The sequence below is a fragment of the Monodelphis domestica genome, chromosome 4 (genome assembly GCF_027887165.1).
Source record: "Monodelphis domestica isolate mMonDom1 chromosome 4, mMonDom1.pri, whole genome shotgun sequence".
In the NCBI taxonomy this organism is placed as follows: domain Eukaryota; kingdom Metazoa; phylum Chordata; class Mammalia; order Didelphimorphia; family Didelphidae; genus Monodelphis; species Monodelphis domestica.
Window position 1 is genome coordinate 102,520,208 of NC_077230.1, and position 26,822 is coordinate 102,547,029.

Below are 26,822 nucleotides of genomic sequence, written 5' to 3' on the forward strand. Positions count from 1 at the left end.
CCTTTATCAGCTCATTTTACATATGAGGAAACTGAGGCAGACAGGGGTAAATGATTTACCCAAATTCACACAGTTAGTAAGTTTCTGAGACTGAATTTGAATTTCTGAAGGTAAGTCTTCCTGATTCCAGGCTCTGCATTCTGTCTACTGCACCACTTCCCCTTCTTAAGTCTAGACAATCTATAAAACAATAAATCAAGCCCAGATTTATAGCATTTACCTATTTATGAGTCATGTAAGCTCAAATTGAAAATTGAACAGTCAATACTAGTGAGTCAGCTCTAATTATCCCTGAGTTCTTCTTTCCTTTTCTCTGTCAAATTCTTCAACCTTTTGCCCTCCTTGCAAAAATTTGGATTCTACTTTGCCACTTCATTTTCTTTTTCATCTTTGTTTTCACATAAAAACTCTTCTTCCATTTCCTTGATAACTGAGAGAGTAGGAAAGCCTTCCTTGAGCCCTTAACCTTCTCTTGTAGGAAGAAGACTAGCCTAGGCTTTGAGAATAATTAGCAGTTACTTGGCTCATACACAGAGCAGCCCATATTTTTCATATTTTTTGGAAGTGAGATTGTCAATCATTTGTCAGTTTTCTAGCAGATCTAGGGGAAATTTGCCCCTTTACTTATCTTACTTGCCTCTTACCTTGTATCATCAACTGATTTTCTTCTTTATTTTATATATAAACAAATATATATGTATAATGATATATAAATTATATATATTTGTAAGATTAAATATTAATATCCCATTACTTCAAGTATCATATTTTTTAAAGAATTTATTAATAATAACTTGAAGAAAAAGGAAAATGATAGCCTTAGCAAAGAGTTGCCCAGATTCCCAACCTTGAAAGAGTTCCAGCTTGGGACCTCAGCCTGCTCTTCTATTTTCCCTTAGAACTACCACGTGGGTGAGTGTAAAAGGCTGACTGCCTTTCCTGGCTATTTTGGAGGTACTGGCCTCCAGAGAGGCCCCTTGTCTTGGAGGAGGCCTTGTGGCTAGAACCTTTGTTTAATTTACTTCTGGGCCCCCTTTGCTGGAGCCTCTGAAGACCTGCCTGATTCAGACCCAGCCAGATTATACATCTACTCTTTCATTTCCTTACTTTCGTTTTCCCCCTATTTTATAAATAAATTACTATAAAGTTATTCTGACTTGAGTAATAATTTCTGGTGATCACATTTTATATATTTGGTCTAAACTTTTAATTTTTAACCCTTATATATCATATATGTGTGTGTGTGTGTGTGTATAAATATGTAATCATATTATTTGTTTTTTAAAACAAGTTCCTCCTCATTTCTTCTGCTTACATTCTATTCCAATTTTCCTTCTCTGGGATTTTGCTTCAACTCGTGTCCTTCCCTTGCTACTTCCTCTGATTCCTTCTTTTTGATTCCTATTCCTCAATCTCTTTGTCCTTCAACAGAAATCTTAAACTCTCAGTTTGAGTCCTCCTTCAATTCTCCTTAACTAGAGTTCCACTCTTGCTTCTCCTTAGAATTGTGTTTTTATTGTTGTTCAGTCATTTCAGTTTTGTCTGACTCTTCATGTCTTCCATTGGAGTTTTCTTGGCAAAGATCCTGGAGTGGTTTGCCATTTCCTTATCCAGCTCATTTTACAAGTGAAGAAACTGAGGAAAACAAGGGTAAGTGACCTGCCCAGGGTCATACAGCTAGTAAGTGTATGAGGCTGGAAATCACGAGAGATATAAATATTTTGTCCAAGGTCAAAAAGTGACTTGCTTATCCAGGACTCGAACCCATATTCTCTGAGTCTAAATCCAATATACTTTCTACTATATTCCCTTGATTCCCATGATTGAGCCATAAATGGGTGTTAAAAGATTTTATTCCTTTTCCTATGAGGAGTTTATACCTTGTGGAGACATTCAAAATAGATTTCTGAAACAGTAACCATAATTTAGAGTTGGAGGCTTTAGAGATCATTTACTCTACTATCATTTATAGCTAAGAAAATTGAGGTGTGGAGAAGTTATACAACTTTACCAAGAACTTAGAATTTACTATTATCACAACTACTTAAAAGCAATGACTTTCTTTTTAAATTCTTGCAAATAGTAAAGCTTTTTCGAGTGACGTTCATGTTACTATCCTGTTCCAAAGGCTATAAAAATTTCTCAAAGAAAATGACACTGGAGATTTCTTGATTAGAATTCTAATTCAAGGTTACAAAGTGACTGGGCCTTTATTTGAACTCCTGTCTTCTGGCTCCATATCTGACATTCTTTGAATTGAAATGCAAGTCCTTCCAAGTTTTTCCTTCTTGAAATCATTTTCTGGCTTTCACAATACCTAAATTTTCCTCCTTTCACCATTCCTTCTCTTCCTCCTCCTCTTCCTCTTCCTCTTCCTCTTCCACCTTTGCTTTGTACTTCAGTCCAAATTCTTCGTCTGTCCCTTTTCCCATACAGCCAGAGTAGATAGAGTATTTTAAAATATAAGAATAAATTGGCTTCAGTTTAGAACAGTGGATGGGAATAAGATCAGAGGAGGAATTTAATGAGGAAGTATTCTTAAAACTACACCTTCACCTGGAGAGACCTCACCCTTTTGGTCTCCACCCTAAGAACTTCCCACCTAAATGCCTTCCAACCTACTTTTACCCCAAAGCGTCTTATGCTCAGAAACAATGATCAATTGTCTTCCTGAAACAGGATTTTGATTTTTGTTGATGACTGTTTCAGAAAGCTATTTTGAGTGACTCCACAGGTTATGAACTTTTCCTGGAAGAAGGAATTGAGCCTTCTTGGAATCATTTATTGCTCAATCATGGGAGTCAGGGGAATAGAGTGGGAAGGGTATTGGAGTTAGAGTTTGAGAGTGTGGATTTACAATAAACAAGCTATTTTTTGAGTTTGGACTAGTTAGTCAACTTTTCTGGGCCTCAGTTTTTTCATCTGTAAAAATAATGAACATGAGCTGCATAACTTTTAAGCTTCTCTCTAGCTCTAAATCTATGATTCTATATAGTGCACTGCTTTGTTATATCTCTTGAATTATTATCTAACTTTCCACGTGTTTACACCAAACTGTTTTCCATTCCTATTAAATCCAACTATTCTCTACAATTAGGCCATGACTCTTTCATCTCTGGTAAGAATGTCCTGTTAATTGTTTTCTTAATAAATCTGTGATTTCATTATTTTGAGAACTCCTATCCTACCAATGGCTTGAGAACCAAGAAATTAACTCAAGGGATACAAGTTTAGAAAAGGAAAAGGATAGTTGGACCCTAGGGACTGAGGAGCATAGAATGATATATTTCAGACTGCAATGTATCTTAAAAATTATCTGGATTAATGCCACCCCTACTCTTATCACCTCAGTTTTAGCCATCAAGGAAGCTAAAGTCTATATTGGTAAAGTTATTTGTTCAAAATCACACGGGTAGCAAGTAACAAAGCTGATATCTGAATCTGTGTCCTCTCTCTCCAAATCCAATGCTTTCTTTCCCCCACCATCCTACATTGTCTGTAGCAGTGTACTTTAACTGGAAAGGCTTTTGGAGATGGTTGGCTTAGGGAGAGAGGTTATAGAAGCTTAAGTTAAATGGTCCTGGGGCCAAATAGCTTTCTGGAAGGAAAGGGTCCATGTGGTTAAATAATACAGACATGAATCTCATAAATTAAGGTAGAACTAATCTTGTATTTGGCTAGTGAATTTATCTCATACAAGCCAGTTAGGACAGGGAGAATTGGGAAAATTAAGAAAAAGAGTGAGAGAAAATGTTTCAAAGTCTGGAACTAATGAAATCACCAATAGAGAAATGAAGCCTTCCAGAGATCAGTGTAATAAAATTAAAACCTATGGGAGGGAGAAGGGAGGGACTTCTAAATCATAGAGATAGAAGAAATCAAAAAGGACACTTTGTCCAACTTCATTATTTTATATATGAGGAAATTGAGACTTGCAGAAGTTAATCTTTAGAGCTCAGCTAAAAAAATTAATAATCTTTTTCATCTATAGAGTCAGAGGTCTTTGGTGCAACATTTCCACAGAGTTTTGATTGGGGAGGGGAGGGTGTTATCTATTAGTGGTACAATTTTATGCAAGTATTTCCATCTCTCTAGACTTCAGTTCTTTCTCCTGATGGAGAGACTTGGACTAGATGGTATGTAGGGTCCCTTCCAGTTCAAAGTCCTATGACCCTATGGTAGAAGAAGTGACTTCAAGTTCTTTGCCAGACCAGAAATCCACAGCAACTTGTAAGGCCATCAGAATAAGATGCCTCCCATCATCTGTGGTTCCCAATACCCAGAATTAAAGTCAAGGAAGTAGGTCTAAGAGGGGCTGCAAAGGAAAACAACCTGAATAACTGACAACTACATTAGATAAAAACTTAGAGATCAATCTATATATAATTCAACCCAGATAAGATTGTGGATTGAACTTGAACCCAAAGACAAGATGAGGCAGGCCTGTAGGAACTGAGGAATATCAAGGCCTAGATCCTTGTACATTAATACATAAAAGTAGGAAGTAGAAGTAGAAGTACTTTACATAAGTTGAAAATTTTCCTCATAATAAATTATTATAACATCCTTGTTTCTTCATAATATTTAGGAAAGAAATCCTCTAAAAAATATTCAGAGAGTGTATTCTATTTTTCAAGAAATGAGACAAGGAACTTCTGGGCTAAGATGGCCACAGAGTAGAAGCAAGGATCTTCTTCTCACCACCAACTGATATAAAGTGCCTCAAAAGGACAAAAATCAAAATCAGATGAGTGAAGGGACTCTACCAGAGGGCGCAGCCTTGAAGGTAGGCAGGGTTTGGGCATTTCCACGCTATAAGGGGGTAATATTACTCCTTCCAAAGTACAAGCTGATCACCCCTCCCCTACTCCACAGAGTCAGAGTGAATACAGGGCAATCTCCAGCTTCTCAGGAGGGCTGGCTGAGGACACCACAGACTTACCCCTGAGAGCAGTGAGACTTGAGACCCCAATCTTCTAGACTTGGGAAGAGGCTAAGGAACATGGAGCTTGGGTGCAGAGATAGAGCAGAGAGGCTGCCCACAGCAGATGCAACAGAGACTGAAAAATAGACTCAGAGCAAAAATTGCTCTCTTGCTCTAATAGAGAGATCTGCCTACCCTCCTCACTCAGACTTGTGGCTGGAAAGGTAACAAAAAAGTAACACAGCAATGGCCACCAACACCCAAGAACTACAATAGAAAGAAAGAAAGGAAAGAAAGAGAAAAAGACTCTGACCCAGGATAACTTCTAAGGTAAAAAACAGCAGATTACAGAGGAGACAGCAGGATATCAAAAGATTATAGCTAAAAACCAGTCTTTAAAAACTAGAATCTCAGAAGACAGCAAGAATTAATAAAGCAAAGTCAAAAGAATGGCAAAATAGAAGGAAATATGAAATATGAAAATAGGTCCAGAAGAGACAATTTGAGAATCACAAGAAATGGGATAAGGAAGAAAGGGAAAAGCTTGCCTCTCTTCTTCCAAAGATTAAGTTAATGTGGTAGAGAAGCCAGGTTTAGAAAGAAGTGCTGTCAGAAAGAAGCCAGAAGAAGACCCAAAAAGTCAAGGATTTGGATTTGCTGGTACAAAAATACTATGATCACAGAGTTCAGTAGGTCTATGATGCCTCTCTCAGAAAATCCTGGATACTTTTTTATCCTTTTTTCCAACTTTCTTAGTAAGCCTTTGGCAAGACAGATCATAAGATCCTAAATTGAGGTAGAAGGAAACTTCCTGGTCATTTAGCTCAATGCCCTCATTTTACAGTTGAGAAAACTTAAGCAGAGAGCAATTTGCCCAAAGTCATAAGGCAGTAAGTGGCACTCACAATTTGAACACAGGTCCCTTAAACTTCAAATCCAGAACTCAGATATCATAATTCACTTTTGAATACTGCTTTATAAAGCATTTTACCCAGAATGACCTTGTGAGATAAGTATTTTAAGGGGTGGTTGTTACCCTCATAGTTAATTTTGCTATCTATGGTAAAGTGAGCTTCTCTACTTCATTGCCCTAGCCATCTGTGCCCACTTCTCCTTGAATGCTACATGGCTTAGGTTGCCATATTTCTTCCCATGAGTTTTGGGTCCCTGTACTCTCTTATGGTAAAGGTTCTTTTGGAGGTACTTCCTCTGTCAGAAACAAACAGAACAAAAACCTTTTCCTGACCCAACTTAAACCCATTGATAGAGCTCTCCTGACTTAGTTTATATTCTCTGCTCACTGGCAAAGCTGAGATGAGATACACCTTGGGGCCAATGAATATCCAACATAATTCCCTGGCTTTGTTGCCTATTATATTGGATTCAAGAAGAGTAATGAAGATTCATGTATCCAGGGGAGTAATTTCTTAATATTCAGACTTGTGATAGAAAAAAAAAAAGCAGAATTATATGGTATGTCAGAGTTGGAAGGAACCTTAGAGATTATCTGATTGATTAGTTCTCAAAGTATGGTACAGGAAGCTCTGAGGTGTCCTTGAGACTCTTCCAGGGAGTCCATGAGGTCATACCTATTTTCATAATACTGTCAACATTTAAATTTCAAATACTGCAAATTTAGCTAGGTATTACATAAACAAAAGATATTCAGGGTTTATTCCTCACTATTATTATTCCTCAACAACTTTTTAAGAGTTTGAAAAGGTCCTTCTATTCCACTCCTATTTTATTTTATTATCATGCAAACCACGCTTCCATTGTTGTAAGAACACACTCATACATTACCAAAACCACAAATAACACCATTGTGAAAGATAGTATGCTTTGTTTTGCATCCATCAGACTCCAACAGTTTTTTCTTTGGAGGTGGTTAGCATTCCCCATCATAAGTCTTTCAGGATTGTTCCAGATCATTACATTGCTGAGAGTAGCCAAGTTTTCTCAGTTGATCACACAATATTGCTATTAGATTATACAATGTTCTCCTGGTTCTGCTTATTTCCCTCGGTATCAATTCATGCAGATCTTTCCAGCTTTTTCCAAAATCCTCTTGCTTATCATTTCTTATAGTACAGTAGTATTCCACCACTAATATGTACCACAGTTTGTTCAGCCATTCCCCAAGTGATGAACATCCCTTCAATTTCCAATTCTTTATCACTACAAAAAGAGCTGCTATAAATATTTTTGTACCAGAAGGAAAAGACCTCTTTTTATTATCTCTTTGGGATGTAGACTTAGTACTCATCCCTATTTTATAGAAAACTGAGGCCCTATGCCTTATCTCTAACTATTGTGCCTTTGTCCATGCTGTCCTCTGTGACTAAAAATCACTCCTTAAGCATCTCCACCTATGTATATCTTTCTTTTCCTTGAAGATGTTTCCTTCAACTTAAGTGCCTTAAACTTAGGTGCCCACCTGCCCATGAAGTCTACCTTAATCTCTCCAGATGAAAGATTTCTCTCCTCAACTTTTCCTAGAACATCTTGGATTTCTCCCAGAATCCAGAACTGAAAGGACCTGAAAATCCATTCAGTTTAATCCTTTTTCTTTTACAGATGAGGAAATTAAGTCTCAGAAAGCTAGTAAGTGAAAGATATAGTTCCTCCGATCCCATTTACAATGTTCTTCCTGACCACACTTTACTTTGTAGTATATTTATTTGTTCTCACTTTAACTCCACTCACTCTAAGCTCCTTAAGGGTAGATACTAGGTTGTTTTTCATCTTTGCGTTTAGTACCTGCACATAATTGAAACTTAATAAAGTATCCAAAATTGTTGGATTAAATATTTGGAAATAATAGCTCATTCCTCTTCCCTATACTAGCTCTGCCCTTCTCCATGGCCCCACTAAGGAGAGAAACTTTCTGAGGGTAAGAGTCACATTTAACTCATTAGATCCTATACTTCTTTTGTTTCCTAAGGTCTTGAATTATATTAGTGAAATAAGGAGCGTTTTTTAGAAGGGTCACAGACTACATTGTTTAAGAGGCTTCTTCCAGTAGTAGTGAATGAGGTGAGACAATTCATTCCATATCATCCAGAAGGGAAGCGGTGCCTTATAATTATGAAAATTCCAGAAATAGAGGTTAGGGTTGCAAAGTAAGAGGACTACCCATAGAACCTATGCTACTGTGGCATAGATGTGAAAAACATCAACTCAGAAGTTGTGGCCATTTGAATTTCTTCCAGTTAATCAATGTGAATTGTGATAGCTATCATGGAACTTCTTCCTTAGTCCCATAACTACTATGCTTTCCATTTCCATGACCTCTAGATCATTAATTCTGTAATTGATCAACTTCATCCTTGTCACCTTGAACCTTTCCTTTCTGTTCCTGTTCTTCCTTTCATGGTTGTCTTCTGCTTCCTTCTCCTTTGGGTACCACAATGCACTTACAACTTCTTTCTTCTCCCAATCACCCCTCTTACCTTCCACCATCAAAACCTGATCTTGGAGAAGGATCATAAGTCTAAACTTCTAGGTCTAGAGATCTCAGAGATGATCTAGTCTATCCTTAAGCCTCCTTCTTGCCCCTACCAATCCCCACCCCCATTTTATAGTTGAGGAAATCAAACCTGGGGAGGTTAAGTGCTTTGCCCAAGTTCTCCCAGAGACCAAGCATCTGATACAATATTTGAACCCAGGTCCTCTGCCTCTCGAATGAGTGTTTATTTCACTGTTTGATGCTTCCTAAGATTTGCTATCACTCACGGATGTATTTAAGTCACTCTAGTACCTCTCCCATTGGGATTTAACAATTTAAGCAGAATTCAGGGCTGTGAGTACTCATTAAAATAATTTCAGGCATCAGGGCAAGGAAGCATTGTTTTTGATTTCAGGTTTTTTGGAGGAAGAAAAAGGAAACATTCTTGGTGTTGTTGAAAGTAAACCACACAGAAACAACTTTGAGGTTTTGCCTTACACCCCTCAAATTGTCAAACATGATGAACAGAAACAGCCAATGTTGAAGGAAATTGTGGAAGTCAGGCACTAATACACCGTTGGTGGAGCTGTAAATTGGTTCAGTGGTTCTGAAAAACAATTTGGAATCAGGCAATAAAAATCACTGAAGTGTTTATACTTTTTGATGCAGGCATATATCCCAAAAAGATAATGACAGAAAACTCTCATATATAACAAAAGTATTCATAGTAGCATCCACTGGAACAAGATGGGTGCCCTCAGTTTGAGGAATGATTAAGTAAATTGTGGCAAATGAATTCATTGGAATATAACTATAGCTTAAGAGAAGAGAGTACATAGGAAATTCAAAGAAACATGGAAAGAATGTCAAAAGCTGAGCCCAAAGAACAGTGTATGTGACTGCAATAACAACTGAAAACAACTCAAAGAGATAGTTGAATTCTGATTAATTGCAATAAACTATCTTGATTTGATAAAATAGAGGATAAGACATTCCTACTTTTAGTAGAGGTATGAAATGTTGCCTGTATTATGTGAGTATATGAGAGAATTAGATGATTTATTAGTTAGTTCTGCTTATCTGTCTTCCTTTGTGATAAGAGAAGGGATAGTGTGGGGTGAGTACATGGAGAAATGACTATAATGTAATATACAACAAAAAGCAGCAATAAAAATGGGGGAGGGGGGATCATGTAGGTAGCTGCTTATTTTTACTTTGCACCAAGCTAATCTTGCTTGAAATTTGTTTAGAATTTTCTTAAGAAACAATTGGGGTACAGGAGGTGTTCAGGGAGGACCAGAACCTCTAATGAGGGCTTGCTGAGCATTTCCAGGGCTCCTCTTCCACCTTGGGCTCCAAGAAGCTTTAGCATGTGCAGAGGCCATGTCCTAAAAAAAACATCTCCATAGAAGGACTAAACCAGACTGACAGATCTCAAGTCCATCAGTGAGTTAGAAAAACGTCCACCCCAGGCATGTGAAGACTTCCCTCACCACCAGGGGTAGATTAGAACGATTTGTTCCAATGATCACGAAGGTGACAGAAGCAGGTAGTGTGGAGCACATAGAGTTTGGTCAGACGTCAAAGAAGTCAAGATCATCCAATGCATCCTGGGTCATCACCAGTCTTGTCACTGGATTTTTATGACTCTGGATGAGAGAATGAGGCTTAAAATTTTGTGCAGTTCTGCATTGTTTGAATCCAATCTATATGCAAGCCAAAAGACATCACTCAGTGATGCCCTCTTGATCCTCTTCCAATGTGAAGGACAAAAGCCAACCAAACAATGATAAATGTCCTCTTCATACATACAATGTAAGGCAAGGTCTTATCACCTACTTCTGGATTATTGCAATAAGAACCTGCTGGTGGTCTTCCTCTCCCAGGACTCTCCCCATTCCAGTTCATCTGCCCTACCAGCAATCACAAGTCTGACCCGGTCACCCCCTCTTCAATGAATTCCAGTGGTCTCCTGTTACCTCTAGGAACAAATATGAAATCCTGAGATTTTAAAGCTTTTCATGACCCTGTCCCTTCCTTCCTTTCTAAGTTATTGATACTTTGAGTCCCTCTATGTCCACTATGATCTAGCAACATTAGCCATAATGCTGTTTTTTGAATGTGACACTCTATCTCCCAACTCTGCCTTAGCATGTATGTCCCATGTCAGGAATGCTGTCCCTCCTCACCTGTGCTTCTGGGCTTTCTTGGCTTCTTTCAAGACTCCACTCAAATCTTCCTTCTGCTGGGGGCCTTTCACAAGTCCCTTCACTGATGAAATTTTATAGTTTCTTCTGCATATATCTTACATATAGGTAGTGGTTTTCATATTGTAACACCCATTAAATTGTGAGCTTTTCATTTGCAGGGTTTTGCCCTTGTATTCTTACAACTTAGCTCAGTATGGCATTTAATAGGCAATCAATAAAATGATTATTGACTGACATCCATAGAAAAGCAAAGAAAAAGATGTATATACAATAGGGTTCATTTTTTCATATAAATGTCTGACAGTGATCATGTTTATTTGTAATGATTTCTTTTTTAATAAAGAAAATATGAAAAAGCAAAGGATGGATTTGGATGACATGTGCACTGGGATGGGAGGCTCTCTAATTGGTCAGGCATTATTTCTGGCCCTCTAACAGCAGGAAGTGATGGGGGTCAGACAGACATTTCAACTCTGCCCTTCTTCTTGATGTCAAGTTCACTGTACCTTCTTGAAGACTTGCTTGCATATGACACCTTGCACCCTCATTTCCTGGAAAGCAAATGTGATACATAAATATCATTATTATTATCATTCCCATTTTACACATGTGGAAACGAAGGCTCGAAAAAACAAAGTAATCTTCTCACAGTCTCATGGTTAGGAAGCCATTAAACAGAGACTTCTAACTCCAACTCTTTCCCTTATACGAGATTTTCTTTCAAAAAAAGAATTCAGAGCTTTGTGGATCTTGTGTTGTATGCCCATTTAGGTGGTCCCCAAAAGATCAGGAGAAAGAAATCTTTTTCTCCACGTGATGCAGTGTCACCTCTTTGCCCTCTGAAGCTCAAGTTTCTGCTAAATTTTAGTTTGCATTACTAGATAATTACTAATATGGCAGCTAGGGAACCATATCACCTGACCTCTGACACTGATCACACTCGGATTAACTAAAATTCCATCCCAGAACAAAACTTAATTTTCCAGAATACATTTAAGTGGAACATAATGAAATTGAAAACAGAGTTAATGCAATTTATTTGCAGTCTGCCTGAGTTCATACTTTAGAGGCAAAATGAATGCCCTGGCAATGCTTGGGTTCTCACCATTCAGTCCAGAACACATACCACATCACAACTGCTACTGTGGGATCAAACAAAACAAAAGGAAGATACTTAATCTGAGGGTCAGGAACATACCAGATGCAGCTCATCACCTTCAATCCATTGGGTCCAACCTCGGCCTTCCTTCTCACCTTTCTGTACACATTGGAGTTTGTCACCTTCCCAGCTCACCTTGGTCTGCCAAACAAGCACAGTGCGTGAGTGGGAGGTGACCGGAGAAGGGAGCAGTAGTGGGGCTCAAGTGCCCCTTTTATCTACTGTGCGAAAGTCAGTTTCATTAAAGGGAATCTCTAGCAAGAACACACACTGGCTATTCTAATCACCCCTCCTAATTAAAAAGTCTAAATCATTAAAAAATAAAATCTGTTATAAAGCACTCCAGAAATTGCATTTTAAAAGAACATTTCCTTTTAGAAAACAAAGCGCTGATGCTAGAGGTTGACCACCTGATGGCATGCAAAAGCTTGGGAAATGGGAGTCCAATTGGAATGAAAGAAGAATTTCAGAACTTTAGCATTAGCATTAGCAGCATGGTGGTGGTTGAATAAATAGGCAATTAGTGTTAAGTCTATTTGTGTTTATCCTCCATGGTTAACAAGGGTCATATGTCTCAGAAGTAGCCAGTGTCCATCTTTAATTCCTTTATTGGTTTGTTTGTTTAACATTCCTGTAGTACCTACCCTAGGTGAGATAACATATTGGGCACCAAAGAGGATGAGATTTCAAAGACAAGTAAGGTTGCTTCCAGTCAAAAAACAGAGATAATACACATGCATGAATGCTTTTAAGGAAACAGCACATTTCATAACTGGCATAAGGGAAAGCGCCAAAGGAAGTCAGAGAAAACAAAGATTACTTCCAGGTCAAAGAATGGGAAAGACTGCATGAAGGAGGTGGCATTGGAACTGAGTCTCAAAGGATAGATGGGATTTCAATAAGTGAATGAGAGAGGAATGAGTATTCCAGCAAGAAAGAACAATACAAGTCAAGGAGAAGTAGCAACAAAGTAGAAAGCACAATCATGGAATGGTGAGAAATCCAATTTGATTAGAGAAGGTATAAAGGAAGTGAGGGACAACTAGGTGGCTCAGTTGATAGAGTGTGGAGACTAGAATCAGGAAGACTCATCTTCATGAGTTCAAATCTGGCCTCAGATACTTACTAAGGAGGTTGCCCTGGACAAGTCACTTAACTCTGTTTTGCCTCAGTTTCCTTATCTGTAAAATGAATTGGAAAAGGAAATGGCAAACCATTCCAGTACCTTTGCTAGGAATACCTCGAACAGCAGATGGAAAAGTCTGGAACTCCTAATGGTTCATCAGAGGGTTCTTGGCTAGGCCCAGGGGTCCTTTGGCTACAACAGTCGATGTGACTTACTGTATTTCCAGAGAATGACAATGGGATCAGTACTTGGTCCTATGTTATTTATCATTTGTATCATTAGCTTGGATAGAAGCATAAGATGGCATGCTCAACAAATTCACAGATAACACGAAGTTAGGAGGGATAGCGAATATGCTGAAAGATAGATCAATCAATTAACATTTATTAAGCATGGGCTATGTGCCAGGCATTGTGCTAAGTCCTGAAGACACAAAAAGAGGCAAAAGAAACTTTTAAGGAACTTGCAATCTAATGGATCAGTGACAGTATCTAAACTGATGTTGACAGATTAGAGCACTGGGCTAAATCTAATCTAATTAGATGAAATTTCAAAGGGATAGATATAAAACCTTATATTTAAGTCCCAGAGATCAACTTTGCAAGGATAGGATAAGAGGGGGCATACTTAGACAGCACACTGGGAAAGATCTGAGAGTTTTAGTGGACTATAAGCTGAATTTACTGGTGTGATGTGCCAGTCAACAAAACTAATGCATTAAGAAAGGAATTCCTATCTCAGTAACAGGAGGTGATAGTCCATACATACTCTGTTCTGGTCAGACTACTTCCAAAGAACTGTACTCAGTTCTAAGGATGGAAGTTTAGGAAGGAAGGTCATTGCTAAATGAAGAGCATATAGAGGATACAACTGGAATGGATAAGGGCCTTGAGTCCATATCTGAAGATCTGATGGAGAAGTTAAGAATGTTTGGTCTGGAGATATAAAGATGTAAAGGAGATATGATAGCCTTCTTCAACCATCTGAAGGGCTTTCATATGGAGGACTGGACTAGTTCTATCTGGCTTAGGAAAAGAAGAATAGAAGCAATTCCTAGAAGTTTCCAAGAAATAAATGTAGGTTTGATTTCAGGAAAAACTAACTAAGAAAGAGAGACAGACAGACAGACAGAGACAGAGAGAGACAGAGAGACAAAGATAGAGAAGAGAGACAGAGCGAGAAAGGAAGAAAAGAAAGAAAAGAAAAGAAAAGGAAGGGAAGGGAAGGGAAGGAAAAGAAAGAAAAAGAAATGGACTGTTGTAGAAAAAGGTGGATTCCTCTTTAAGTAGTGGTAGGATGGCTGGTTGTCAACTGCAGTATAGAATAAAATCCTTTTGGGTATATATTGGACTAAATGGTTGGAGAAGTCCTTTCCAATTCTGAAATACTATAATTGGTATTTTCAGACATGACCAATGTGAGAATTTTATTTTGCTTAACTATGCATATTTAATGCAAAGGTATTCCTTTGCTTTAATCTGATTGGATAGGATGGAGATAGGGATAAGAATAAGATTCTTCCCCTCCTCCGAAAGAAAATCAGGGTTTATTAAAGCAGTTTTAAAAGCACAGACCAGAACAAAAGTTTAAAAGTAATCATAGACAAGCAAGACAGCTTTGAATTTATTATATACTTAAAAGGGAAAGCAAGCTGTACATAATAGATTTCTAGTTCATGATAATCCTCTTTTTGTGTTCTGTTGTCTATATGGGAATACTAATCTTATGTTGTATTTAAGTTCAAAACAAGAAAATATTAAAAAAAATTAATTCTGTTTTTCTGTTTCCTAGTTTCCAACTCTGGTCAAAACTGTGAAGGAAGTCAAAATACTACTCTGTTTCTTCTAGTTAATCAGCAGTTAATTAAAAGGGAAGCTAAACTGCACAGTGGATAGAATACTGGTCCTAGAGTCAGAAAGCCGCATCTTTCTGAGTTCAAAACTGACTTCAGACACTTAGCTGTGTGACTCTGGGCATCACTTAAAATGACTTAACTCAGTTTCCTCATCTGTAAAATGAGCTGAAGAAGAAAATGGCAAAGCACTCTTTACCCTTGCCAAGAAAACCCCAGTGGGGTCACCATGAAGAGTCAGACATGACACAAGAAACATTTGAACATCAACAATTTATGGGAGCTCATGGAAACCAAACTCCTTAGGATATCTACTGACAAATAGTGACTGATGTGCCATATCAGTCAAACTACCAAATAATTAATTTCTAGAACTAGAAAAAATGAAAACAAAATTCATCTGGGAGAACAAAAGGTCAAGAATATTAAGAGAATTAATGACAAATGGTGACTAAGAGGCCCTAGTGGGGGTAAACAGAAAAGAATATTTATGATCTAAAACACTGAAGCATTCAGCCATTCGTGAGGTTTTAAAAATCTTACAGCAAAAATGAAACCAGTCATATTCCCCAAATCAATCAGGTTTCCATTCTCTGACTTTGAAAATAATCTACTGAGAGCCCACTATTCTCAGGTTGAGAAGTTCTAAGGTGAACCTTTTTGAGGTGAAGCTTTACTGTGCCTGGGTCTAGGTCCCCAAGAAGGCAGCTAGATGGTGCAGTGGGTGAACCTGGAGGCAGGAAAATCTGAGTTCAAATGACCACAGACACTTACCAGTTGGCAGGTCACTTTACCCTGTTTGCCTCAGTTTCCTCATCTGTAAAATGAGCTGGAGAAGGAAATGGCAAACTACTCCAGTATCTTTGTCAAGAAATCTCCAAGTGGAGTCACAAAGAGACACAATTGAAAAATGACTGAACAAAAACAAGGACTCCACACTACCTTCCTAGGTAGATCTATTCTAGATCCATTCTATACCTTCTCTACTCAGATCATCACCTTTATCTCCTCCCAACCAGACAATTGGACTCTTCTTGGGACCCCCAGCTCAGAGAAGGGAACTTCCCTTTATCTTGCCAGAGGCTCAGGGCTCCATATCACTTTTCAGACTGCTTTCGATTCATATCATGCCACTTTTTCCCCCTCATCCCTCCCCCTTCATAGCTACCCTTTATGTGTTGTTTCCCTTCTAGAATGTAAACTTCCTGTTAGTATGTAAGCATACTTGTTGCCTGTCTTGCTTGTCTGTACTCATATCAGGGGATATAGGCAATAAGAAAGCAACAAGGCAGCACAATGGTTAGAGCATTGGACCTAGAGTCAGGAAGACCTGGGTTTGAATTCAGTTCAGATATCTGCAGCTATGAAACCTTGGGGAAGTCAATAGACTTCCAAGTGACAATCTCGTTCTCAATTTTCTCAACTGTAAAATGGGGATAATAATTATACCTACTTCCTAGGGTTATTGCAAGGATTAAATGAGATAAGTTTTTAAAGCACTTAGCACAGTGCCTGGCACATGGTAATGCAAGTTATTATTAAGTGATTAATAAATCCTTTATCTAGTCCTCAATACCAATCAGATTACTAAATTCATCAATATTCTAGCTTTTTGAAAGTTATTAAGAGATAGCCATGCTCGCTCTTTGTGGTGGCCAAAAACTGGAAAATGAGGGGATGCCCTTCAATTGGAGAATGGCTGAAAAAATTGTGGTATATGTTGGTGATGGAATACTATTGTGCTAAAAGGAATAATAAAGTGGAGGAATTCCATGGAGACTGGAACAACCTCCAGGAAGTGATGCAGAGCAAAAGGAGCAGAACCAGGAAAACATTGTACACAGAGACTGATACATTGTGGTACAATCGAAGGTGATGGACTTCTCCATTAGTATCAATGCAATTTCCCTGAACAATCTGCAGGGATCTAAAAAAAATACTACCCACAAGCAGAAGATAAACTGTGGGAGTAAAAACACTGATGAAAAGCAACTGCTTGACTACAGGGTTGGAGGAGATAAGACCGAGGAGAGACTCTAAATGAACACTATAATGCAAATTCCAACAACAGGGAAATGGGTTCGAGTCAAGAACACATGTGATAACCAGTGGAATTATGCGTCGGCTATGGGAGAAGGAAAGGGGGGGGGAGGGGAGGAAGAGAAAATGATCTTTGTTTCCAGTGAATAATGTATGAAAACGACCAAATAAAATAATGTTTAAAAAAAAATACTCAAATGGAAAAAAAAAGATAGCCATGCTGTAAAGAAGCAGATTAGTTAGATAATTAGACCCAGATAGAACTTGGTGTTATCAAATAAAATTTACAAAAGAGTTAATCCACCAAGATTACAATAATGTGCATAAGGAAATCTTATATAAGGAGCCATGGTAATTGGGCATGTGTGGAGCTTTAAAAATGGCCTTAATTCTGATGACTTTTGTACCCTCAATCCAAGCAAGTTAGAGGGTCACAGGCAGAGGTTTAAGGGTCCTAAAAAGCCATGGTGTTCAGCTCTCCCATTTTACAGAGGCAGAAACTGAAGCAGAGAAGTTATCTGACTTTCCCAGGCTCACAGAGGTAGTAGGTATGGGAAGTGGGATCTGATCCCAGGTTTTTCTGATGCCAAGTTCAGTGTCCTATTTTCTACCCCAGGATGCTTCAAGGAAATCTGGATTTATCTGAGCCAAAGGGAGGAGAAGACCAGACAAACAGGAAGATATTTTGAGATGGCTATGAAGATTCCTAGATGCCCCAAACTGGAAGAAACCCAGACCCTTCCATTTTTCAAAAGTTGAGGTGTTCCTACAGTCCCTCTCTATTCTGTACTCCTGACTCTCCTGACTTTATCTCCCATGCTCCATGCCCAGGTACCTTCATCCTCTCCTTCCCCAGTTTCCTTTTATTTCTTGTTTAAATAGAATGTAAACTTTATGAGGGCAGGCACTGATTTGCTTTCCACTTGCATTTGTGTTTCTAGTCCTTAGCACAGTACCTGGCATAAAGTAATTGCTTAATAAATGCTTGTTGAGCAATACAAGGATCCAAGACAACTCTAAGAGATTCATGATGAAAAATGTTATCCACCTCCAGAAAAGGAACTGAGTTTGAATGAAGATCAAAGCATATCACTTTTTCACTTTATTTCCCTCATGAGTTTTTTTTTCCCTGTATGTGCAATATGCATCTTCTTTCACAACATGAAAAATAAGGAAGTATGTATTGCATGATAGCACATGCTGTCTCAGAGAGGGAGGGAGGGAGAAAATTTGATTGCAAAATGTCAGAAAACAAACATTAAAAATTGTTTCTACATATCACTGGGGAAAATACAATAAAATATTACTGGCAGAAAAATGCAAATGCTTGTTGATTTGACTAGCTAGCAGATACATCTGCACTTAGAAGTGTTGGGAGTCAGGAGAGAGAAGATCCTGGACTCCAGAGATTACTGAATTGTTGCCCATTCCTGTGAGCTGGGGTTGAAAATCAGATCATAGAGGTGAGAATGGGCAGCCAAGTCTCCGCCAGGCTCTAGAGAGGAAGTTGATTATAGAGAGGTGGTGGAAAAGGAGTAGCCAACATCTTTCTTTAAGAGTAGTAAGTTTGATGAGGGAAGGAGTCTCAAAGGAGAAAATGCCTTTCTTTCACCACAGCCATCCTTCCTCTCCTATCACAAAGAAAATTCTATCTTTGCAGGAGTGAGTCACACACAACTAAAAGGAAGGCTCCTTGTTCTACACTGACTAAAACTGCTATAGTTCAAAATTAATTCAAACTAATAAGCAAATACCCTTGAGAAGGTCTGAAGGGAGACACTATCAGTCATTCACATACTAACGTGACAGATTATGTGGACCAAGTTTCCTAAACCTAGCAGGGGCTATAGAGCAGGGCCAAGGGATAACTTTGGACCTTGGATCCTACAAAAGAGAATAGGGTGAGATGAGGAGGGGGAGGGGAGGCTGAAGCCAGGAGCAGCCCCAGGTCAGGAATTCCTCAATAGTCACTAAGCAGAATGTGACAGGCAGAGTGGAGGAAAACAGGAAATTGGATTCTAATCACTGTCCCTGTCAATGAAGAACTTGATGATGTTTCAAAAAATCATATCACTTGATCAACAGTGAAAGACTTCGCTACTCTCAGCAATACAATGATCCAGGACAATTCTGAAGGACTTATGACAAAGAATGCTCTCCACCTCCCGAGAAAGAACGGTTGGGGTCAGAATGTAGAACAAAGCATGCCACTTTTTACTTAAATTTATTTGTGTTTTTATTTGGGGGGGTTCGTTTTGTGAGTATTCTCTTAAATAATGACCACTATGGAAGTATGTTTTGCATGATACTATATGTATAATTCAGATCAAATTCTTTATCATTTCTGGGAAGAGGGAGAAAAGGGTGGCAAGGAGACAATTTGGATCTTATCACTTCAAAAAATTTCTGTGGAAAGTTGTTATTACATATAATTAGAAAAATAAATTATATTTATTAAAAAAAAAAAAGTCATGTCACTTCTCTGAGTCTCCAGGATCTCATCTGTAAAATAAAAGGTTGAATTTGACATTCTCTAAGGCATTTTTCAACTCTGATATGTGATTCTTCTATCCCCTCATTCTCTGCTCTCCAATCTCCTCCATAACGAGTTTCTTCCTCCTCCTTCCCACTTGCCTGCCTTGAGTCTCTAGTGAATGCTTAGTGAAGACCTATGGACTGAATGGAGTTCATAGAATTTCTAGGTGCGAAAAATTAAGATAGAATTATGATATTTTATCTGAAATTATTTTAGCCCCTTTCCTCCTTTCCCCCAACCAAAAAAAATTTGATTTTAGGGCTGAAACTCAAATTGTCTCTTATCAAGGTTATGTAGGGTCCTCCCTTCTTTTATCTAGATATAAAAACTGGCAGGGCAAAGATCAGCTCCTTGTATCATCTTCATATGAGAACTGTCTTAGATAATGAGATCACTTGACTCTAGCCACTATGCTGGGAAATGCCATGTTGGGAAAAGTGAAGTGTCTTGACATCCAGAAGACCTGCCTCTTGTCCTGATTGAGGTCTGAGATCTCTAATCAGAGAGGCCTTGGAAAGGGACATCCTGAAGACCATAAATTGACAGAAAGGGCAAGAAGTCGGACCCTTTCCAGGAACCATGGACTCAGGAGAATGAGAGGTCTGGCTCTGGGTTTGCTCTTCTGCATGGAGCAGGTAGCAACTGGACATGCTAGCAGTCTGGGCAGCCTCCAGGCTTTAGTTCCCTCAGCTAGGCAGTCAAGAGGCTCATGCTTCTCTCCCTTTCTTTTTCTCTGTCTGAACTGCTTTCTGCTATTTAATAAATAATAATTGTAAAATTAAGATATGGTCTCCAGAGATTTTTGATCACTACATACGAAAGGGATTCTTAATCTTTTTGTGTGTCATGGATCCCCTGGGTAGTCTAACAAAGCCTCAGAATAATGTTCTTAGTGCATAAAACAAAATACATAGAAGATTATAAAGTGTAATGATCAGTGCAAGAGAGAAAATTGGAATCATGTAAGAGGGGCTTGAGTGGCAGAAATGTCAGTTGGAGAGCAAAGCATCATGGAAGAGAACAGACCTGAGAAAGAGCATATGGAATTCTTGGTTTTTTTGGAGCTGAGACCTTGACCAAGCAGGATGTGTTTTCCTAGCTGAGGATCTCACTAAGAGTCAGAAGGAGACTTATTCTGTTTCAACATCCAAGTTTCTTCTGCAGATCTATCATCTGTCTGACATCTCTAACAACATCCCTACTGAGGAGCAGATCCCTAAAACCTCAAAGGGGGGTGGTGGACTCACTAAAGTGGGAGTTCGGCTCTCTTTCCCCTCCAGCCCTCTTGCACCTGCTTTATAGTTTCCTTAGGATATATATATATATATATATATATATTTTTTTTTTAATAATTTAGTTGGGGATCAGGTTGGAGAAACCCAGGCCAGCTAAAAAAAGTTACCTGGGCCAAGGACCCTATTAAGAAATAATTAGGGATACCGAGTCCCACTTTCCATCTCCCAACTTGCCTTTTGCTTCATCATTAAACATCTAAACTGCAGTCAGATTTTGTCAAGCACCTTGATTTGAACTTGAGAAGGTATCTGAATCAAGATTCAAGAGAGAGCTATCAAGACCCTCCCCAACAGAGGCAAAGACTCTACCAAGACTTGTCTTTGGATCCTCTCTGTGTCGGGAATCTGGGGTTACTCCTGGGTTTATTTTATAGGGGAGACCTTTCTTCATCTTTCTCATCAGGGAACCCTGAATTACCTGTGCAGCAGCTATCATCAGCCTCACTCAGGAGAGGTGAAAGGAGAATAGGAGCCAACCCATCTACATTTCTACTCTTCTCCACATTGAGTTCCTTCTCTATATACCCCTTGTGAAGTCCACCTCTGTGAGCCTGGGCAAGTCAGATAACTTCAGGGCCCAGGGCAAAATCTCATACTTGGCATCCTCTTTTGTCTTCTTCCATGTTATTCACTAGATACAAAGCTAAAAAGAGGTTGCTGTGATTGTATTCACTGAGCTGCAGGCCAACTCTTTGGAATAAATCAGGGCCATTATGAAGAGATACTTATCAGAGATTTGAAAACATATATCTATGAAAAAGAAATACTGAAGGTAGCTGTCCTCTAGAAGGCTGAGTAAGGCTCAAACTTGCTGGCACTGGTGGGAAGGGAGGCACCCAGTGTCAGCCCAGACTCCAGGCTTCACACAGCTGGTGACCATAGGAAGGACAGAAATAAGAGTCCTGACCTTGGTTTATCATTATGAAAGGAGGGAAGAAAAGAAGAAAGAAGGGGAAGGAGGGACAGGACCTGCCCAAGGGAAGCAGAAGCCAAACCTCAGCCTCTCCTCTGGGTCTGAACAAATTTCTCCAAACTTTCATTCCTTCTATCACATCTGCCATGTCTGTCCCTCCTCACAAAATGTGTCTCATTGTGGAAATTCCCTCTTCATCTCCACCTCTTAGAGTTCTTAGTTTCCATCAAAGTTCAACTTAAGTGTTAAGGTCTATGAAAATTCTTCCTTTCTCCCTTATTTCTTCCTTCCTTCTCTCCTCTTTCCCCTTTATTACTTCTTTCTTCCCTCTCTACCTTCTCTCTTTTCTCCCCTCTCACTTCCCTCCTTTTTTCCTTCCTTCTCCATCTTTCCTCTCTCCTTCCTTCTTTTTCTTTCTGTCCCTCCTTCTCTCCTTCCTCACTTTTTTCTTATCCTCCTCCTTTCTACCCCTTCTTTGTTCCTTCATTCTCTCCTCTTATTTTCTTCCCTTCTTCCTTTCTTCCTTTTCCCCACTGATCTTTCCTTCCTTCCTTCTCTGACTTTTTCCTCCTTCCTTCCTTCCTTCCTTCCTTCCTTCCTTCCTTCCTTCCTTCCTTCCTTCCTTCCTTCCTTCCTTCCTTCCTTCCTTCCTTCCTTCCTTCCTTCCTTCCTTCCTTCCTTCCTTCCTTCCCCAAGTCATTTTCATTCTCTGAGTCTTAGTTTTCCCATTTGTAAAATGATAGGTTTGGTCTTAATCTCTAGTCCTATTCAATTCTGACACTTTATGATAAACATGAATCTGTTCAGTATTCTATCAATCTAGTATTCCCTTCATTATCTTAAAAAAATTTTTTTAAATGACATCCATGTTTTAGATCTTTGGATCAAAGACTGCCCTCTACTGACTGGATTAAGGCCTGCAGAAATACTGACCATCGAATGCGCAGATTTTTTGACTGGCTGGAGAAGACTAAGGAGAATTCTGCTTTGGTCTATGAATTATCTAGTTTGACTTCCCATTATATTTCTAAATCATGGAAGAATTCTTTGGGGTTCATCTATGCATCTTGCAAATGTGCAGCATCGATTAAAAGGAGAACTAGGCTAAAAAAGTGTTAGTTGTTCCATGTCAAATTCTTCCACCACTTAAAAAAGCTAATTAAAAAAACAAAACAAGACCTCTTAAATGCTATGTCTTCTACGAAGCCTTCCTGGATGCTCTCATTAGTAATGCCCTTTCCATTTGGACTTCATCTAGCATTTTGTTTTGTATTTATCAAGTAATATTCCACATTATTGTTTTCTGGGTTTGTTTTTTTTCTCTTTAGACCGGACTAAGTTCCATGAGGGCAGAGGCTATCTCTTAGCAAATTTTGTATTTTCTCCAGTGCCTAGTCCAGTGGTTTGTAAGTCATCAGCATGAAATAGAAATTGAACCAATATTTGTTGAGTTGAATTGAGCCGACAAAAGGATTCATAGAACTGACAGTGGGTAAGCTGAACCACTTTGTTAGGAGGATGACACATTGAATTTGGAAAGGGCAAAGAATGATTAATGACTATAAGACATTAGAACAATTAGCTAATTCATGCATTGATCTTCCACTTATACATTTATTCTAAGAACCAATCTTTACATTTTTATCTTTCCATGATCAGTATTATCAACACATGTATATTTATTGAACTATATGAGTCTTGCTCATGGGAATACAAATCTTTTCATTTGTCAATGGCCAAAATCAAGTTTTTAGTTTTGGGGAATCAAATTATAAGCAGTATGAGTTTGCTAATGGCTTACCCTTATTTCAACCATGATATGTATACACATACATTTTCCTAGATTATTAGACCAAGAAAGGGTATTAGAGCTCATCTCATCTTCCTTTCATCTTATAGATGATGAAACTTGGGCAGGGAGAGGGTAAGTGATTTCCAAGGATTCATATCTTTGGATATTTGGATACACATTATCCAAATATCCAAAATTATATCATAGATTAATTTGGATAGATCCAATATTGGATATTAGATACATTAAATATCTAGGGGCTAGGGGCAACTAGGTGGTACAGTGGATAGACTGCCAAGTCTGAAGTCAGGAAAATCTGAGTTCAAATCCTGTCTCAGACACTTAGTAGCTGGGTGAAACTGGGTAAGTCACTTGATCCTTTTTTGCCTCAGTTTCCTCATCCATAAAATGAGGTACAGAAGGAAATAGCAAACCACTCTAGCATCTTTGCCAAGAAAACCCCAGATGGAGTCCTAAAGAGTTGGTCTTAACTGAAAAACAACCAAACAAGAGTAACAATAAAATAACTACCTAGTTACAGAGTTTAGGCTCTATCCCAAGACTATTCTTCCTACTCATACATGTAGAAACAAGTGAATAATGGGAGTTGAAGGAAACCTGAGAAGTCACTTAGTTTTCATCCACTCAACTGCTTTCAATCAGGAACTTACCTACCACTAATTATGTTCATCTTGGGCAAATTGCTTCACTTCTCTGGATCTCAGTTTATTCAGCTATAAAATGAGAGGTGTGGGCTCAAGAATCTCTAAGATCCTGGGCCCCACAAGATTATGAGGAAAGAACTGTAATGTGATATAATTAATGCACTTAAAAATAATTATTATAAACACAGGTAATGTGAAGGATCCAGCTCTGGGAGGAGAAATCAAAAATATAAATAATCTGCAGTATTCTGAGCCAGGGAGGTGAGAGGGGAACATAAATGAGATCAAGGTCAGGTGATCAATGTCCACTGACTTCAAAGTATATCGGTCAGCTCAGCTCAGAGTGGAGCCAGAAATGGGCCACCAGAACATCAGGCTGGAAGTGAGGGGGTGTCTATGGCAGCGACCACTTTAGAGGGCCAGGCTCAGGGATAGGTTCTATTGGGACTAAACTCATAGTCTCCATGTCACATCCCCTAATATCAGTGTAGAACAATGAGCAGAATAATTTCACCACAAAGGGCAGCTAATAATTACCAACATAATTCAACGAGGGGAATTTTCTTTAAGTGGACCAACCAGGAGTAAATAGAGAGGATGGGTAGCCTATAGAATTAAGATCAAAGATCTTCTCAGGGGAAGGAGGAAGGCTTCTCACATCCAGGATGGGGATAGTTTGGAAGATCAGATGATGAGTATGCCTTATCTAGGGGCCACAGAAATAGGGGGAAAGGGTTTTTAAAAAATAATTTACTAAATTATTTTTACTAATGCTTTTTGTTGCTGTTTTTAAAAAAGCTACATGCAAGTCTAGGGCCAAGTATTCTAGAGTGAGGGAACATTTTTTTAAATTCATTTATTTAATTAATTAAGAATATTTTTCTATGGTTATATGATTCATATTCTTTTCCTCCTCTCCTCTCATCCTCCTCCCGTAGCCAACAAGAAATCCCACTGGGTTTTACATGTATCATTGATTAAGGCCTATTTCCATATTATTAATATTTGCAAAAGATTGTTTAGAGTCCACATCCCCAATTATAGCCCCATTGAACCATGTGATCAAAGAAATGTTTTTCTTCTGTGGGGAACATTTCTTCTTCTGTTTTTTAAACCTTCCATCTTAGAATCAATACTCTGCATTGGTTCCAAATATAAAAATAGTAAGGGCTAGGCAATGGGGATTAAGTGACTTGCCCAGGGTCACACAGCTAGGAAGTATCTGAGGCCAGATTTGAACCTTAGGCTTGGTTTTCAATCCACCGAGCTACTTAGCAACCTCCAGGAACATTTCTGAACTGTGCATGCCTGAAGTGAGTGAAAACAAGTTGAATGATCAAATATGTAGGAAGAAAGTTTCTGCTTAAAGCCCTGGCTCCTCAACTACAGAGCTAAAAGTCAGGTAAAGAAGGAAACAAATATTATAAGTGCCTTCTAAATGCCAAGCAATGGACTAAACTTTTTACAAATATTATCTCACTTGATTGTCACAACAACCCTGGGAAGGGGGATGTGTTATTTTTGTTTCCACTTTACAGATGAGGAAACCGAGGTAGACAAAGGATAAGTGATTTGCCCAAGGTCACAAAGTTAGCCAGACTTGAACTCATGCCTCCTTGACTTCAGATTTAGCTTTCTGTCCTCTGCACCACCTAATTGCCTCCCACAAGCAGATTTTAGAAGGCTAAGAAAAGTCAACCAATTTCAAAACCAATTTTGAAACTTGTCCAGGCTAGAATGACACTAAAACCAAGAACAAAACCATACAGGCTAATAGAAATGCAACAAGTTCCTCAGAAAGAGATTCCGGATTCCCCATAGTTGGTCTATAGATTACCCATAAGAACCTTGTAGCTCCTAAAATTCACCCTGTGATGCTTTGTCATAAATCCCTTTTAAAATGCTAAGGAGAGTGGTATGCTGACCTTGAAGAGGTGCTAACAGGAAATGGGGGTGGTGGAGGGTGTAAGAGGGCAAGGATGACAGAGAGTGTATTACATATTGCCTGGTAAATATGCTTTTTGGTCATTTTTCTCAAATTATATTTTAATTATAAGGAAGGAAGATATATATTAGAAAGTGCCTGATATATGCATATATATTTGAAACAGCAACCATATATGTTAGTAAGAATAATTTTTAAAAAAGAAAACAACTGAAAAGTAGACTGGTGGAAGCTAAAGAATCTTAGATGGGGAGCAAGAAAAGATTAGGGGGTTCTTCTCTCGAACACAAATGGGTAGAATAAGTAAAGAGGGGTCCCAGTTCTGCAGTCCCTGGTCAAGGTCACCCTCTGGACCTGGAGTCAGGAAGACCTGAATTCAAATCATTTACTAGCTTTGTGTCCATGGACAAGTAATTTAAGCCTATTTACCTTGGTTTCCTGATTGTAAAACAAACTGAAGAACATGGCAAACCAGCCCAGGGTCTTTGCCAAGAAAATTCTAAAAGGGATGATGAAAAGTCGATTTTATTCAGTCAACAACTGGATCAACTGAACAACAAAAATATAGTATACACAGAAACTTGGAGAGAGCATTTAGATTGCCTGACAGATAGTCCCAGGCTGGGGCTGTGAGGATGAAGTCACTGAAGAAGGATAAGGTTAGTTACTAAAAGTCCTTGAAGGGAGACAAATTTGTGCAATCAGACAAAGAGTTCTCCCATTTTCCTTCCTTCTCCCTTTTGGTGACCTCCACTCCTATTATTCAATCGATGACCCTGAGCGAGTAGAACCCCCACACTGTGATACTCTACCCCATTGGAATCTCCACCTCCTCTTTTCCACTTTTCCTCTCCTCTTCCTCCTCCTTCTCCTGCTCCCCATTCCCTCCACTTGCCACTAATTACCTCTTATTCCAT

At 38.8% G+C, this 26,822-nt stretch overlaps 1 protein-coding gene across 1 annotated transcript in view; it reads right to left on the reverse strand.

The window, feature by feature from the left end:
* Positions 1-10,858: 10,858 nt before the first annotated feature.
* Positions 10,859-26,822, reverse strand: part of RBP1 (retinol binding protein 1) — a 45,259-nt gene continuing 29,295 nt past the window's right edge. Inside the window, exons 3-4 of the mRNA XM_001365637.5 lie at positions 11,781-11,882; positions 10,859-11,133 (exon numbers count right to left, since the gene is read on the reverse strand). Coding sequence (XP_001365674.1) covers positions 11,080-11,133; positions 11,781-11,882 — 156 coding nt within the window. The 3' untranslated portion in view covers positions 10,859-11,079. The remainder of the gene's footprint in view (positions 11,134-11,780; positions 11,883-26,822) is intronic.